The 16,852-nt window shown below is 40.9% G+C and overlaps 1 protein-coding gene across 1 annotated transcript; it reads right to left on the bottom strand.

Moving 5' to 3' along the window:
- Positions 1 to 285: 285 nt before the first annotated feature.
- LOC102229644 (ral guanine nucleotide dissociation stimulator-like 1) lies at positions 286 to 16,107 on the bottom strand. The gene is made up of 18 exons (XM_014474866.2): positions 15,893 to 16,107; positions 15,699 to 15,791; positions 12,657 to 12,949; positions 11,472 to 11,516; positions 11,166 to 11,368; positions 10,885 to 11,033; positions 10,549 to 10,791; positions 9,857 to 9,960; positions 9,410 to 9,494; positions 7,800 to 7,868; positions 7,210 to 7,296; positions 5,987 to 6,019; positions 5,573 to 5,694; positions 5,232 to 5,321; positions 4,215 to 4,344; positions 3,608 to 3,922; positions 2,012 to 2,126; positions 286 to 1,925 (listed from the first exon to the last, which is right to left on the bottom strand). Exons 2-18 carry the CDS (start codon positions 15,720 to 15,722, stop codon positions 1,786 to 1,788), a joined length of 2,247 nt encoding a protein of 748 aa, XP_014330352.1. The 5' UTR covers positions 15,723 to 15,791; positions 15,893 to 16,107; the 3' UTR covers positions 286 to 1,785.
- Positions 16,108 to 16,852: the final 745 nt, after the last annotated feature.

Genomic DNA, 16,852 nt, shown 5'->3' with positions numbered 1-16,852 from the left:
GAGCTTACTTACCGATTTGCTGTTTCAACAGAGGGAAGGAACCGACGTCTCAATCAGAGGAGGTCTTTCGGAAAATCACTCGATATTAAAAGTAGGCACTCAAGTAGGCCTACTTTTCGATCTTCACTAATGTGTGTACTTTTCTGACAAAAATAACATTTAACCAGACACTTCGAAGATTCTCCGATGACGGGTAATAAGAAATACCCAATACCACTGGAACCTCACGTTTTGACTTGGTTACTTGCAACTTCAGCGTACTTAGTATATTAATTTTTCACCAGGGCAGGTTGGAAACTTTTTATTTTTATTTAATGGCTTTTAATACATCCTGGTAATGCATATCAAATTCTGAATTAAAAACAGTAAATTATTTCGGTGTTGTTTGGAACATCTTTGGTAATTTAAAACAATTATATGATAAGTTTTACAGGGAAAAAAAAAAACTTTGTGGCTTCAGGTGTCATGTGCAGGAACACGTTACACTGAGGTGTGTTTTCCAGAAACAGCTTCTGTGGGAAGTGGAAGTCAGGGAAAAGCCTGTTCATTATCTTCCCACAGCAGCCGTTTCTCCCCTCAGGGCTGAAAACCTCTCAACTTGCAGGCTTTCAAAGGAAAGAAACTCGTGATTTAATACATGTGTGTTTACGGTATCCGGTTCGTCTTTGCTGCCCTTTTGCAAAACCGAAGATCTTGACGTCACCTCGACCGACGTGACTTTCTGGAAAATTCCGTCAACACAATCAAACGGTTAGCTGGTTTTAGCACAACTTCAATCCTGGGTGAGTTTGTTTAGTTACAGCTTAACTAAATACAGACTCCTTATAATGTTAGATATTCAAACATTCAAAAAAAAAACAACAACAAAAAAAGAATAATCACAAAGGCATTAACGGGAGCATTTTAAACTCTGTGTCGGATTTTTTTTTTTTAAACAAGCAATGTTTTTGCCATTTAAGAGATAAGCTTGCTAAGTGATGAGTCATCGAGATGTGCTCATCGAACAAAGGTGCAGTTAAGGTGAATCAATCACAGTGGAGGCAAAATAAATACAAAACGTTATAAAATTTTGAACTTTGAAAAGTCTAAAAGACAAACTAACACAAAAAATAGAAAACCACTAGTTTAAGGCTTCCTTTCATTTTGTATATTGGGAGTACAGATCTAGAACGTCAACGTTTCACCGCTGCCGTCATGATCCCTGCCACAGGAATGCCCTCCTTCCAGTCAGAGCTGCCAGTCGCTCGTGGCAACCATCACAGGTACACCATGAACCGGAGAGCTCATCCTCCACATGCATTTCTGAGGCCATCCAACTCAGCGACGTCGGACAAAGGCAGATGTTCTAACCCTGTATTGGGTTAAGTCTTAATCCCTTTTAATGACTCCAACTTAGTCGGGAAACGTGCAATTGTCACTGTTATTTCTTTTTCCTTTTCCTGTGTAAATACGTTGGCACGTGCTTCCCGTACAAGGGTGTGTTCCCACACGTCATTATGATGAATAGCAAGTCAAATTGAATCAGCGCTCACATGAAATCTCTGTGGGAAAAGCCACTTCACACCCAGCAGTCTTCCAACCAGGAAGTAATCTGATGAAGGAGTTTTAGATTCCGTCACTAAAGTGCTTTTTTTTTCTTGTCAGAATCTGGTAAGCTTCCTTAAACGCATTCTGTTTTCATCCCTTTTGGTGCAAAGCAACGAACCGTAGAGTTTGGGAAGCTTTTATGAGTCGAAGCCCGTTTTCCCAGGAACCGATCTATCCAATCGGCTCGGCTTGAGGGCCTCACCTGGCGAAACGGCTGAGACTGGCGGTTTTTCTCAGCGGCTGCTTCTGGCTTTTGTGGTACAAGCGCAGGACGAAGTCAAAGTTAGCGGTCGTGGACATGGCGTAGAAGACGTTGGCTTTGTCCGGCACAAGCAACTCTGAGGACAGAGAAACATACGCTGGTTATCGTCGTGTTACTCTCCTGACCGTGGCGTTTACGCAGACCGGCTCGGTGCAGTCGGACCTTTCTGCTGCGACATGATCTGCGACAGGGTGAAGTCCTGCGGGTTCATGTGCTCCAGGTGATGCTTCTCCAAAGCCCTCTGGATCACCTGGGCCGTTTTATCCTGACTGGTCAGCTGCAAAGACACAAAGAGACGCAAACAAAACACACACACACCTCAGTGAGTGGCAACATTCCGTTTAGTCACGGTGTTGTGTTTGTGACGTGTTTTGGCATGCGCTGGTGACGGCCCGTTCAGCATTTTCTCTTGATATTTTGAAGAACTGCTTCTGTTTTGATTGGGTTTTCCATTTTGGTTTGTAGGTAAGGCTTCCTAAGTGATTCCTGTTCTGGTGTTGAGATAAGGAACCACACCAGACAGATATTTATCAATGAAAACACCTGACTGAACAATGCAAAACCAAACCAAAGCCTACATACTCAAGAATTTAAGCAAAGATGTGGCCCCAAAGTAAAATAAAGAGCAAGAAGGACAGGATGTACATATTTTTAAAAATCAAAAGAGGAAAAATCTAACTTGATTAGCATGCAGGAACATCAGGAATGCAGTATTATCTATGTTAATGTGGTCCCAGAAAGGTCAAATAGACTCTACAGAGTCTTCATGTTCTTCAATGAACCCTAACAGGGTACGGTAAGGCAATTTTATTTATATAGCACGTTTTCAGCAACAAGGCAATACAAAATGCTTGGGGTTAGGGTTAGGGCTCAGCTTGTTTTAAGGAAGTCTAAACATGCTCATACTTTTAGACAAGAAAGCACCAAGAAATCCACCAGAATTTTCAGCTTGATCGGCTCTAAACTTTGACCGGTTGGTTAGAAACTCAAACTGATCTTCTTCACACTAGCGGGTTGTGCTGACTATACTGCACAAAGCGGATGCGGTTTTTGAGTGAAGACTCCGAGGCTATGTTCAGACAGCACGCCTTAATGTTCAATTCGAATTTTGTGCTAAAATCTGATTCTTTTTTTTTGCGTTGTTGTTCATACTATAGTGATGCGAAAGAAGTTAGACTTTAGAAGAACGTAGAGGTAACACAGCAGCACACTGTTTATGGAAGACATGAGAAATACCGTCATCTATGGATACAAGCAGCGGCCTTTTGTGGAGCACTGACTGCAGCTTTTGTGGAGAAGTTTGTTTGGATGTGTAGTCACAACTAAGAGTGGTGGGATTGTGACTGACAAGACTTCTTCCAAAAGTTCATAAATATAATTTTCAACCATGGTTTACATCCGTGTTTACCACAGATGGCTTCTTCTGATGCAGAATTATGATCAAGAAAGTACCATACAGATCTTTCTAATTAAAGCAACATTTCTCTTGTAATTTTAAAACGTTCTTCTGGTGAAGTTGCATCTCTATTCTGCTAATATTATCACTGTTAAACTTTATTATTATTTTAGCCTGCTCCTAATACTCTGTCATACAAGTCACAGACAAGATGATACAAACCACCTTTTGAAAATATTTTCAGTCATTTGGAATTTCTATTTTTAGAAAATAAAGTGAGATAGTCTGATGGCATGAACAAAGACTTAATTTTTTTTTAAAGCCGCATCTCGAAGCCGTACTCCAAACTGAACCAAGCTCACCAAGATGCTTTTGTACATGTTGCCGTTGTCGAGTCCCAGGTCCACGCTGACGCGGATGATGCAGGAGTCGCAGACCTGCCGGTTGTACATGGGCAGGGACGTCATGGAAATGGAGCGCTTGTGGTGGGGGGACGGGTGAGCACTGGGTCGGGCGGCAGCGGTGGCCGGGTCTGTACTGCAGAGGTCGGAGCCGCAGTCCGACGGGGAACCAGACGGAGACTCTAGAGAGGAAGCCGCCGAGGGGAAAGGGGTGGATAAGGAAGAGGAGGAGGAAGAGAAGACCTCGGAAACGTTGTTGTAGGAGCTGTGGAAGGACTAGAGAGGAAAAGCAGAGATAAAATAAAATAAACTTTCTTGAATGGTGTTTAAGTATTAAACACCCCTTTGCTCTACTAATTAGAAATGCATAAATGTTGCGTTTGCTTCAAGGGAACGACTGTTTGAGAAACAGAGCGCATTTTGTTGGAGTCACAGAATGACTTAGCTTTCAACAAAGACCATCGCTGTTAACACTAGAAACAATAGATACAAGACAGAGACAATGGGCTTTCATCTGAGAACAAAGACACACTCTCTCTCACACACACAGAGAGAGAGAGATGGTTACCTGTAGTTTAATAGAACGTGTTGCGTTTGGGGAAGAAAGATCTTCCATCTCAGATCCACTGGATCCAGAGGATGAAACGCTGATCTGGTCAGCTGGGAGTTTCTTAGCGGTCTCACTCACCGACCTGAAGCTGAGGGGGAAAATCTCATTAAGAATGCTGCAGCAAACCAACTGAAGCAGAATAATAACAATATTACACAAGCTGTTAATCAACATTTGATTTTTATCATCTAAATGTAAATAAATCTGATGAGCGCTGTAAATTATGAGCATCGACTTCTGGTTTGAATACGCAAACATAAGCTAAAGCACTGAGGAAAAGTATTCACACCCCTTCAACAGCTCCACATTTGATTATGTAACCACCACAAACTCCAAAGTATTTTATTAGGACGTCAGATCAAGACAACGTGGAACATAATTGTGAAATGGAAGGAATGTAATTAGAGCGCTAATTTCAAATAATTACATAGATTTTAAACATTTTAAGGCATTTTTATTTTATTTTTTTAAATCTACAGACATCCTGAGCTGGAACCTTTGTATTCACGTTTCTGGTACGGCTGTAAATCTGACGCAGAAGCTGACTTCCTTGGCCAGGTGGGGGTTACTTTCTGCATCTAAAACCGATCTGATGGGACGCTGAAAAACACTTCTGTTACGTTCAAGGTGTGTTAAAAGGAGTTAGCCTAGCGGCGAAGCTATTCAAGCCTAAAATAGCATCTCAATGCTCAACAGGTCGCAGCAGGACAAGTCTGAACAGACAGCCAGCGCTACAATCCAAACGAGCTTGAGCTAGGTTACTAGCAAGGAGGGGAAGAAATTTTACCCTTCGTGTGGGAAGGTAGTAGTAACAAACTAGCTCAATCGCTTCTTAGTCCTCTACTCCTTTTTATTGCTCTATTGCATAAAATATAATTAAAATTTGTTGCAGGGTGTGGTTGCATTGTGACCAAGTTTAAAAAGGTCAAAGAGTGTGACTACTTTTCGAGACGTTGTATGCAGTGCGACACTCACAAGGAGAGTTTCTTTGTGATAGAGCGGTTGCTCCAGGAATTCGGTGAACAAGCGTCCACCGGAGGCTCCAGCTGCTTTGACATTTCATAGCTGTAATAGGAAAAAAATAACATTAGAAAACACGAGAAAGTATAGAATTTTCACGCAAACTGCTTTTTTCCCCCGAATTTGAATCTCCAAATCAAACATCTTGTATTTCTTTTATTCTTTTATGCAGAAAGAAGGTTTTGAAAAGCAACTTCTGTAGTCCACAGCAACCAAATCTTTACTACACTCAAGCAGGGTTGCGTGTGATTTTGTCACATGACGAAGGGGGAAATAGATAAATATTTTCGGCTCACCTCTCCTGATCTGTGAGCAGTCTGTGTCCGTGCAGCCAAGCGGAGATTTTGGGATGTTTGGGGAGGTTGTACTGGGAACAGGACGCCTGCAGCACGCGGATCTGTGACAGGACGTCAAACTCCTGCGTGGGAAACGAGAAACGCTGACGGTGAGACGGTGAAAGCAGGGCGAAACGCGCCGCTGGATGTCAGGACGTCAGGTTGCATAATCTGACCCGGAGCAACAAGGTTGCAGTTGCACTCAAGAAAGTCACATGAGAACTCCAGCTTCGAATATGAATTCAGGTTTATGTTTAACTTTCTGTTAACGCTGACAGCATATGTACTACTCTACTATCTAATATACACTCATCCAGCATGTAGAAAAATGTTACATAAAGACGAAGAATCCAGTAAATGACAGGAACTACTTACCCTCCTCCTCTTCTCAAAGTTTATAAGTCCATCCTGTTAGGAGAGTGGATTATTAGTACTTTCATTTATTACATAAATCAATGATTAATTTGGTACAGCCTAAGTTGTTTTTTTCTAAATATTAACCATGGTGGTAAAAGTACAACAAATAGCTTTCTTGAACAACTCTGCAATTTTTTCACACGTCTTTGAGGTCTTTTTTATTCTATGTGAATTACTGTAACTGATATACAGCTGATTTTACAAGCACAAAACTTCAATAGTGTATAAAGGCATAATTTTAAATATCTAATTAGCGACATTGTTTTATTTCATTCTAAAAGGGCAGCAATTTCTTTAACAATCAAACTGAGCTTTTATTAGTATTAAAAAACCCCATTATTGCTTCTCTAAGAATATTAGTTGTTAATGATCTACACGCAAAAAAAACTGACGGTTACAAGAAACTCAAAAGTCTTCTTCCAGATGGGTAAAAGCGACATTTTTAACCGCTAGCAGCTCATGCTAATGCTAGCATAACCCTCAGCTGATGTAGCAAAGAGCAAGACTTCAGTAGACAACAAGAAGAAATATATTACAGTAAATATGTCAGTTTCATTTGCTTTCAGGTTCATTCTCTCTGTTATTGAGCGTACTGCTTGAAAAAGGAGTCCTAAAGAAAGTTAAGAGCGCCAATTCTTACAGCTACTAATGCTAACCATGCTAACAGTAACTAAAAGATGCTAAAGCCAGCCTAAAATGTAGATTTTTTATAACTTTTGCTTTTAAATAACTAAAGTAAAACCCATTTTTTTAATACATACTTTTAGTGAATATGCTGCTCAGGAGTTTATTCTTTTTTTTTTATTGATAAACTAATAGGCTGACGTTTGGTATACATATGTTGCCTAGCAAAAAAAGAAATTGACAAGCTGGCAGAAAAAGTGCAACTAACTGGTCTGCTTTTCATCTACACCGGTTTACTTTAAAAATTAAATAAAAATGAAGATATTGCACTTTTAGCTTCATCCCATGTCGACACAAGGTCACAGTTTTCATTAGTCCAGTTCTAGAGCCACAAGTGGCACTTTGGCTCACTTAATTAAATAATTAGTAAATGATGAAACATCGTTTCATTATTTTGTTCTGTTCTGTACTGAAATTCACTGACCTTCCTGGTAAATTTGATCTAGAACTGCCAATAAAATGTTCAAGTATTCCAGCATAAACGTAGCATCGTTTACCTCTGTGGTGTCGGGTAGAGCCGTGTCCAACATGGTGAGGACGGTCAGAAAGGTGCCCAGGTAAGGAACCACTGCACTTGAGGTACTCTGTATGTGTAGAAAACCATTAAAATCACAGCAGCAGGTTTATTCCCCCTTTACTTTTACTCTAAAATCCGTTTTGTTCTTTTTTTTTTTTTTTTCCATTGGCTTGTTTTACATTGACAGATCTAAACAGGACAATGTTCACACCAGGACTGAAGGCAGTCAGCAGAACCGCTCATATTACCACCCAGAAGAATGTGGACAGGACCCCATGAAAACCCCCCGTCTGGTCTATTATTACTGACCTATAATCCTATTGACCTGACGCCATTTGAAACCCGCTCAGCGCCGAGCGGCGCTAAAAATAGTTTCGGGTTCCAGCCGCGTTCCAGGGAGGGAAATCAACCCTCGCGGAGCTCTTTCAGAGGCGTGGAGTATGAGGGAGATTTGCATGAATCTTCTGCCTCATATGAAAATGACTCAAAGATGAGAGTGCTAAGCCAAGCCCCGGCTTAATCAAGCTCTCTTTTTTTTTTCTTCTTTATTCGTATTTAGATATAGCTTACCATCTGCCGGAGTTGACACTTCTTGCTTAACTTTGGAGAAACATTATCCACATTGGCTTGGCTTCCGTCCTGTTGATGACAATCAAAGCTGTGCTCAGTTTAAGGTTGGAGACAGTTCCACTGGCAAAAGGAAGAGCTTTTATCACACATTAGCCTGAACATCCTGTTTAACCTTTAATCGTTAGGTTGTTTTCCTTTTTCCCCCAAAAGGATTTAGGTCCATTTCCAATGTACCTGAGCGCTTTTATCCATAAGCAAATAGGCTTAGGTTTGGAATACATATGAATACCAGTGTTTACATAGATAAGAGGACTGCCTGAAAAATGTAAGGCAATCAAGAGAAGGTATTGTGGGGCAACAAACGCTGGCTGTTTAGCTGCTGGGTACAGAAAGAGCAAGGGATCTGGTGACTTTAGGGTTCTTTATTGGAGCTGGACAAAAGACGTCTGTGACGCAGTTCCCTAAAGAAAGTCACGGAGAGAAGAGTGAGACGGGAGCATGATGTGCTCAAAGCCCCTTGTTTGCTATTCATAACCATTTCTGCAAACATTAACTCAAAAGGGAATCTTTTCAAAGATTAAAAGAGTGGCATTCGTGTTCAAGGAGACAATCTTTGCACTCGTTCATGAGTTAAAGTTCTGGTTTCTTTGCAACAGTTTTTTATTATCATTTTGCCTGTTCAAGATCCAAGTCTGTAATTCTAGGTTCTTTTATTTTATACGAAACCAATTAATATTTTATCAAAATTCTGTATGGGGCAAATTGTAATCGGCAGGTCATGATTTTTAAAGAGCGACCAGAAAACCACAATTGCTGCACCCCAAATATTAAAGATTTTTACCTTAACATTCACCATGTACTGGTTACTGGTATTAAGGCATGCTAATGTTTTAAAACGTTCATATTTTAAAATTGATACTGTTATAAATTGAACAGTTTAACGTCTGGACCTTGAATTTTGAATACTGTAATAGCCAGAAGGTGTTACAACACTGCTGATCAGATGGCTGAAAGAAGGTCACTGCAGTTTATTACAGTCTAACAGGAAATTGGAAATAGTTCTGTTTGCAAAAATACATGTAGAATCATGATGGGGGAACCAAGATAGCACCAGCATTAAGAAGGAATAATTGTGACTCTTCTGTTATTATTAAACAGTCTTCCACTGTTTTAGATCATATTTAGCATTTTTTGATTAAAGTGTTTGAGTAAAAATGATAAAATGTCATATTTTTTTCAATCATGGTTAACACGATTGATTATCTCATACCAATTCACTATTAAACAGGGTCTGTCCACTTAAGGGAAGGTTTAGATTGGGGTCCGTTTTTGGCGGATACCAATTTTTCTTTGGTTTGAAAAGTCAAAGTTGCTAGCTTGGCAATAGGGGGCTAATTATTGTTAACTACCCACATGCCTACATTTAAAGGGACAATAGCTAATTTTCAGTCCTTTGTGGATGTTGATAAGATCAGCTATGGCTCATGGCCAATAACCGATCTACCAAGATTAAGGAACTCTGGGGCGATTTATTGGTACACCAGCAGTGCTGATCTTCATGAGTTGTGTATGTGAGGGCTAACTCCGCAAACGTGATGTGTTTTTCTCACCTCCACCAGGAGCTCTCTGTTGGTCAGAACACAGTTCTCGTCCGGGAACGTCTCCCAGAGGTTATCGAACGTGGCCATGCTGTCTCTGCAAACAGGGACCGAGACAACATGAAGACAACAGCTGCAGGTTGTTCTAACATTATCCACAGTAAGCATTTTTAAAGCTGTCCAAAGTTTAACTTATTTGCACGGTAAGCAGCTTAGGTGAAGCTTAGCACCAAACTAGTGAACTTTTAACTCAGTTCACGACCCGAGCTAAAATATGGGTCATCAACCAAAGGAGACGTTTGCCGATTCGGCCAATCGAGTTTCACAGAATTGCACCCATTGGCAGGTTGATGTTCTTGTTAAGCAGCTCTTATGTAGAGAAAACCTACATAAGACCTTGGAGACATGCCAAAGAGGCCTTTGAGATGAAATAAAATAGAAAGATGATCCGAACCCCACCTGCTGACAGCTGCCCAGGTCTTCCTCAGCCTGTAAACAGCATTCGAGTGCAGGGCAGAAAGGATGGCCTTGAGGGAGGAGAAGTTCTTCAAGCGACGACATTCCTGCCAAACAAAACCGACCCCCGTCACTTCAATGTTTCTCCAACTCTATGCTAACCAGGCATGGGTTGGTATGAGATTGTGTGTGATACACTTTTGGGAAAACATGCAAAGGTTCCATGGTGTTATACCCTATTGTTATTCTTAGTCGTTCTAGACTAAGAAGTGTAGCCGATTAATCAGGAAGTTGAAGCCAGTAGCCAACCTGCAGTCTGCTGCTGAACAGATAAGCCACTCATTGTAGTCCAACAGCAGATATTGCTCCAAAAAGTTACACTAATAAAACACACATGGTGTCTCTGGACAACAGAACAAACCACCACTGCACTCACAGGTGTTTGCATACTGATTTTGATAACTGTGTATTTCTACTTCTTAGCATTATTTGTAGTGTTGTACACTTAGTGTAGGCGCCCTACACTGCCCCCTAGAGTCTAGGGTAATGTGGGTTACAGTGAGGACACACGCAGTATAAATTAGTGTTGGCCTGATTCCGGGCGTCCATTTTCATGTGTCAAGCATAAACCAAGCTTACCACCTATACATAATGACTAAATAAAGCTCCTGAGTCACCTGGTTACTATAACACACCTGTGCCACTTTGATCCACTTCTCAATGATGCGAGCCCTCTGGGCTGGAGTTGTAGGAGGCGACCCAGAGGAGCCGTTAGCTGGTTCTGCAGACTGGGAGAGCAGTGACACGATAACCCTGTTGGTCAACGCGTTGAACTGCGTGATGGTGGCTCGGATCGTGGGAGACATGTTTTCCTTCTTGTCTCTCTGGGACCACACGCAGCCCAGACACTGGTAGGGCACCACTTTGACAAACAGGGCCTGGAAAGGTCAAAGAAGCCCACCATCAGCCTTTATATAGCCAGATATAAGCAACATTTAATAAAGAGACATGAAACATATCCAATGACGCACAGAGTCCATTTGAGTGAGCTGCTCAGCAATGGATGAGGCGGAGAAATCCATGATGCTGCTCTGATCCAGAGAGGTTTCACATCCTGAATCCTCACTGGCAGACTCTTCCTCCCCTTGATCAAGACCAGCAGCAACATTCGACAATGCTCCTGAAATTTAAAAAAAGGTGAAAAAAATCACTGTTAGTAGTGGAAATTTAACGTGTTTCCTACCACAATTACTGTCAAGAAGACCAACTGTGTCATCGTGGCCAAAGGAAAAGTTGTAGAATAGAGGGTCACCTTCGTCTTTCTGGAACTTTCTGAGCAGCTCCTCGGCTTGTCCGGCCAGTGAGCAGAAGTTCGGCTGGCTGCGCATGCCGCCGTGCACGGCGGAGCTGATCCTCAGGTGATCCAGCAGCAGGCAGAGAGCCGGGTGCAGCGGAGGGTCCCTGAAGTCCTCGCTGTACTCATCCAACCACGTCTGGATGAACGTCAACAGAAGGCTGGAGAGAGAGAGAGAGAAAGAGAGAGCAGAGCACATGGAGGAAAACTTTACCAACCATGAAAAACCACAACAAACCTCAAGCTGGGACATTTTTCACCCACCTCCTGCAGTAACCCACGTTGTCCACATCTGAAGAAGTGCTGTCTCTGTAAGCAAATAAAAAAAAAAAAAATCAAAAGTCAGCCTTTTTCTTTCTGTCTTCTAAAATCTGTTGATTATTATTTGCACCCGCCTACTCCCTAACGTTAAACCCAAACGACGCATAATGGCTGTTGTTGGGAGCTTCCAGCTAATGAGCACCTGCTCAGCACCGATCACATCAAAGCCGGGACGAGAGGCTCGCTTTATGGGCGGGAGCATCAAACACAAGGCTCAATTCAAAACATGGGGACCGAGCATGAATAAACCCAGAGGCTTTGTTTTTCCAAGACTGATTTATGCTTTCTTTTGTCCTGGAAAATAAACTGAAATATTGGTTCTTAGGGGCATTCAGACCCTTTGAAAGGTTTCCTTTTGGGGTTTTGTCTCTATTAGATTTTGTACAATTAGAGTTTGGAGATGCAGTGATTTTGTTTAGCCAGCCGATCGATTGGTACAGACTCACTTTATTTTGGATGATGGGCGGATACTAGTATTTGGATACTTGCCAACTTCGTGACTCTTTCACTACGTTTAGCAAAAATAAATTAATAAAAAGTAAAAACAATAAATAATAATACTTTTTTTTTTTTCTTAAAAAAAAAAACTATCTGTGATCAGCCGGAATATAGAATCGGTGCGCCCCCAACCAGAAGGTTTCGCCCATTTTTTGGAGAAGATTAGTTCAAACTCAGTCAGAACGTCTGTGAACATTATTTTACAAGTCCTGTCACAGAATCTGTAATGGATTAAAACTTTGACTAGGCCATTTTGACACAAAACCATCAATCTAGATAATTCCATTCTTTATTTCCCCACTGTATTGGTGTTGTTGCACTGGTGGAAAAATACTTGGTAAGACTTAGTTTTTCCAGTGTATGTGTGTGTTTGCAGAACTTTAAGTTTGTTTTGCTCATTTTGTTAAATTTAAGGCAGGAAAAAAATATCACTGGGAAAGTTTTCTATTTAACCATATCAATCTCCAAACTTGAGATGGAAAACCAAGTTTTTGCCGTCTTTCTATCGTCGTCCGCACAAATTGCTCTGAATGGGCCGTACTTTTTACACTGTAGATGGTACAGAATCTAAAAGACCAGATGAAAACAGACAGTGGCCAGCTTGGAGTGGGTCAAAGGAGGCAGCTGTACCTCTGGAAGAGCAGCTCTATGAGCGCCGTGGTGCTGATGTAGGTCCGGTAGGTGGACAGGAAGATCCGGCTGTAGTCCAGGTCCTGGCTGCTGCTGCTGTCCAGGAGGTGATTTATGAGCAAGTCCAGTGTGGCGGCCTTGAGACGCCGCACCTTACAGGTCCTGTACTGGACAAAACCGCAGCAGGAGCTCGTCTCGCTGGGGCCGGGCGAGGACAGGTCCGGCTCCCGGCGCAGCGTCACCCCATACACGACGCCGTCCTCCTTCTCCTCACCCCACTCCTGCACTGGATTCTGGAGAAAAACAAAAAACACAATCAAGTATCGGGTGGGGAATGACTGTCAAGAATCCAAAAACTAAAAGATACAGAGTCACATGTTCAAATATGGATCGAGTTATGTTTGCAGTTACAACAGAAGGGTCAGAGGGAGAGCTCAGCAAACAGAAATAGTCACAAGCAATCCTGGCCACACAAACAGGTGACACAGCAGCCCACTGAGACTTAACACTGATCCCTCGTAAAGCCGCAGCAACTAGGTAATATTTACGTCCGCTAATAGTCATCATCTCCAGCGGCGGCACAAACAGGTTGGCGTGTGATAATGACAACAATTATTTCAGATCTAGCTGATTCAGATAGATGGAACAGATGTAGAATAATAACATAATGGTGTGTCTGTTTTTTTTTCTTTTTTAAACAACTTCCTTGCAACTCGGATCTTTCCAAGAATCTTATAGCTAAACATCAGTGTTTATGGACAAATAAAGGAAAATCAAGAGGTTGGCACAGCAACCCTATGGGGGAGAACAAATTTTTTCCAGTCTATTCAGTCCTATTATTTAAAAAAAAAAAGCACACTATAGCTCTGCAGGTGTTGACAACAGCAGGAGTCATGGCTCTTAGATTTAAATCCTCTTTTCATAAAATCAAAACAAGAGGTTAGACTTTGCGTTCTGTTAGAGCTTTCAGTTTGGCTTTAGGGCCAAAGCCAAAGCAGAGTTTTTAAAAGCGTGCCTGGAATGACACTGGAGAACCGGTTTTATCAGATATCTGCCCCTGAGTCAGGCCACCAGCTTATCACACTTTAACATGAAAACCATCAAATAAGCTACTTTTCCATAAACTGTAGGAACTAATTTTCAATTTTTAAAGTTCAGTTAAAAATGTCAACATTAGATACTTTATTTAGGTAACAAATACTACCTATAATAAAAATATATATATATTAAAAAAAAAATTATAATTAACAAAATTTGCCTAGCTACCTAGTTTAACTACAGCTAATAAGTGTTAACCAGTTATTATTACCTAGCTAATAAATTTAAAGTATTTAAAAAAAAAACTTTATCCCAAGTAGCACTGACTTAGCTTAGCGAGCTAGTTTATCTAGGTAACTTGAGCTGATAAACTAATTTATCTAGATAGCTAAATTAGTCTGGCTACCTAACTAAACTAGTTTCAGCTGTCTATCGTTTTACCAATAAACAGCTAAAGTTGTTCATCGCTAAACAGTTTTAGCTAGTTTAGCAATAGCACTAAGTAGCTAAAACATAAACAGACAAGTCAAGCTGCAGCATCTGAAATCCAGTTTCGCAAAAACAATATTCAAAGAACCTATTATTAGACACTGCGTATTGCTACAGAAATCAGAAGGAATGACTTGGTCTACATGAGTTGGTGTCATTTATATGTTGACGTTACATTTAACTCAATAAGTTTTACAGGCCAGTACTAGGTTGTACCTTTTTCTCCCAAAATACCCAAAGATTGGAGCTAATTTGCTAATTTAAAAGTAGCTGCCCACAAACAGCTGAAATCTGCCAATACTTGAGACTCCTTCTAAAATCGATTAGAACTGCTTATTTTAAAACTTCAAAACACCAAAAACATCACCACACGCTTTAAAATGCACTGTGGAAACCATCTTAGCACAACCGCAGAAGCTAATATCTACAGTGGTCCTTATTTCTACTAGTATGGATACAGCCAGTCAGCAGCAAGCAAAATGAACAGTCCTCGTGAATTGGCCGCATTGCAAATACCAACCAGTAGAGTGGTAACAATGCAGCTAAGTAGTCCAGCTTACTACGCTGTTTGTTTGTTCTTTGAATATCTTCGTTCAATTTTTTAAAATCTGATTTTTTTTTTAGCTGAACTGTAAAACAAAAATCTCTGAATAGGCAAACCTTTCGCAAATAATTCAAAGTACAGTTAAATAAATCAAAAAAATTCAGAATAATTGAATCTGCAAATACCAAACAGCGAATTGGTGGTTTGCAGACAAATAAACGTAAGCGTCATAGGAATATTAATAGTTGAATTTCCATAGTAACTGAGTAGGACAGATCCTGTCTGCTGCTCACGTCTTTGCTAGGATCACATTTCATTTGAAATGCTGAGCTCACAAAAAGATTTGAGACAAAAACAATCACCTCTTTATACCGTTCACTTTTCAGACTTGTCTCAATCTGAAATGCCAAAAGTGAACACAAAAGAGAAATTCTCTTATTGTGTCTGCAATTAGAATTAAGGTTTCAACAAACTTTCAGCGCTTGTGCCGCCCCTGACCACATTTCACCCGGAGCGGTGAGCCACAATGTTCATGTTAAAACCGGCATTATTGATTGAAAACACAACCTCTTCTCCCTAGTCCTACTATATGTGCAGTTATTTTATCATTTATAATTTACTAATAAAATAGTGTATCTCACATAGCATTGATTGGAGTTAACAACAAAATAATATCTGCTAGAAATCAATAAAATGTGAAAAAAAAAAGCATGAACAATATTAAGAAAAGCACATTAATGGTCATTTGGGCGGTTGCTATGAACCTAGCAACCGGTTGCTAGGTTACGAACTTAACTAAATGTGGTCCTCTAAATCAAATTCTACACAGAGCCCGTTTGAATGGCGAGAAAATAACATTATTACCATTAAAAGAACAACTTTCCTCCCCCTAACTAAAAAATGTAGACTCCCCGAAAACAGCAGGCAACTTGCCGTGACACCTGATATGTGACGCTTCCAGCCAAACTCACCATGGTCAGCTCCCACTTGCCCATCTTGTCCGCTCGGCTTACGAAGTGCGGCTCTTCATCTCGACAGCAACTTCAGGTAAAGTTAACTTCCAACTAGCGAAGCAAAGAAAAAAATGAAAAAATAAAATAAAATAAAAGTCTGCCTTTTATCCAACAAATTTAAAACCAAAAACGTTGGTCCGGCCGCGAGCTACCTTCACGCGCTCGCCTTGAAATGTTGAAGAGGTTTTTGCTACATTTTAGCTGCTGGGTATTTTAAAGGGTCGGCCCGGTTCTCTTGGCGTTCGCCTGCGGTTGGTGCCTGCGTGTTTTTGAGAGCTGTCCCAGCCTGTCCGACAGCACCGACACCGGCTCGGTGGCTCTCCCTCTGTGACAGGAGACGGGAAACAAACCCGTCCGTCCTAATGTGGGAGGCGGCGGCTCTGCCGGGCCTGAGGGGAGGAGGTGTGTCCCCGTCATGCCTGTCTGCGTCTGGTGTGTGCGTCAAAAATCCTTTCGCTTCTAGTCAACCACTGTTATTCTATGGACCTAGTTACTATTTCAGTTTTAATTATTCTATTGAGCTATTTTAGAATAAATTAGCCTTGTTTTATTTTATTATTTTTTAGCTTGTCCGGAGCGCTGCAGCTAGGAAAGATTAAAACGTTGTTCTTTCTCCCCCCGGCAGTTTCTCTCTATTGTCTCCTTGTTAAGTATCGAATAGAGTTTTCTTCTCACATATAAAGCCCATAACACTCAATTTTGTTCTTTAATGGAAACTACTGAAAGACAAAGTCTGGTCATCAGTTTATGACATTACAGCTAAAGCAGTCTGATTATGCAGAAGAACAAAAAAAAAAAAAAGAAGCACATAGCAGTGGCCTACTTAAAGTCTTACTTAAATCCAATGAAAACGGTGTGGTGTGACCTTAAACATGTCTTTCATAGCTATTTTCCTCCAAGAGTGCCATCACTCTATTTATATGATACTGTAGGTCCAGCAGTTATTACCCAGTTCAATTCAATTCAATTCAGTTCAATTCAATAAAACTTTATTTGTCCGCAAGGGCCGATGTAAAAGCACAAACATTAACACAATCACTTAAAACACAATGACATACAAGAATAAACCTAAAATCAAAGAACAAACAGAAAAGAAACACCATGTAATGTCT

Source organism: Xiphophorus maculatus, chromosome 16 (assembly GCF_002775205.1).
Source record: "Xiphophorus maculatus strain JP 163 A chromosome 16, X_maculatus-5.0-male, whole genome shotgun sequence".
In the NCBI taxonomy this organism is placed as follows: Eukaryota; Metazoa; Chordata; class Actinopteri; order Cyprinodontiformes; family Poeciliidae; genus Xiphophorus; species Xiphophorus maculatus.
This window is presented reverse-complemented; position numbering and strand designations above follow the sequence as displayed.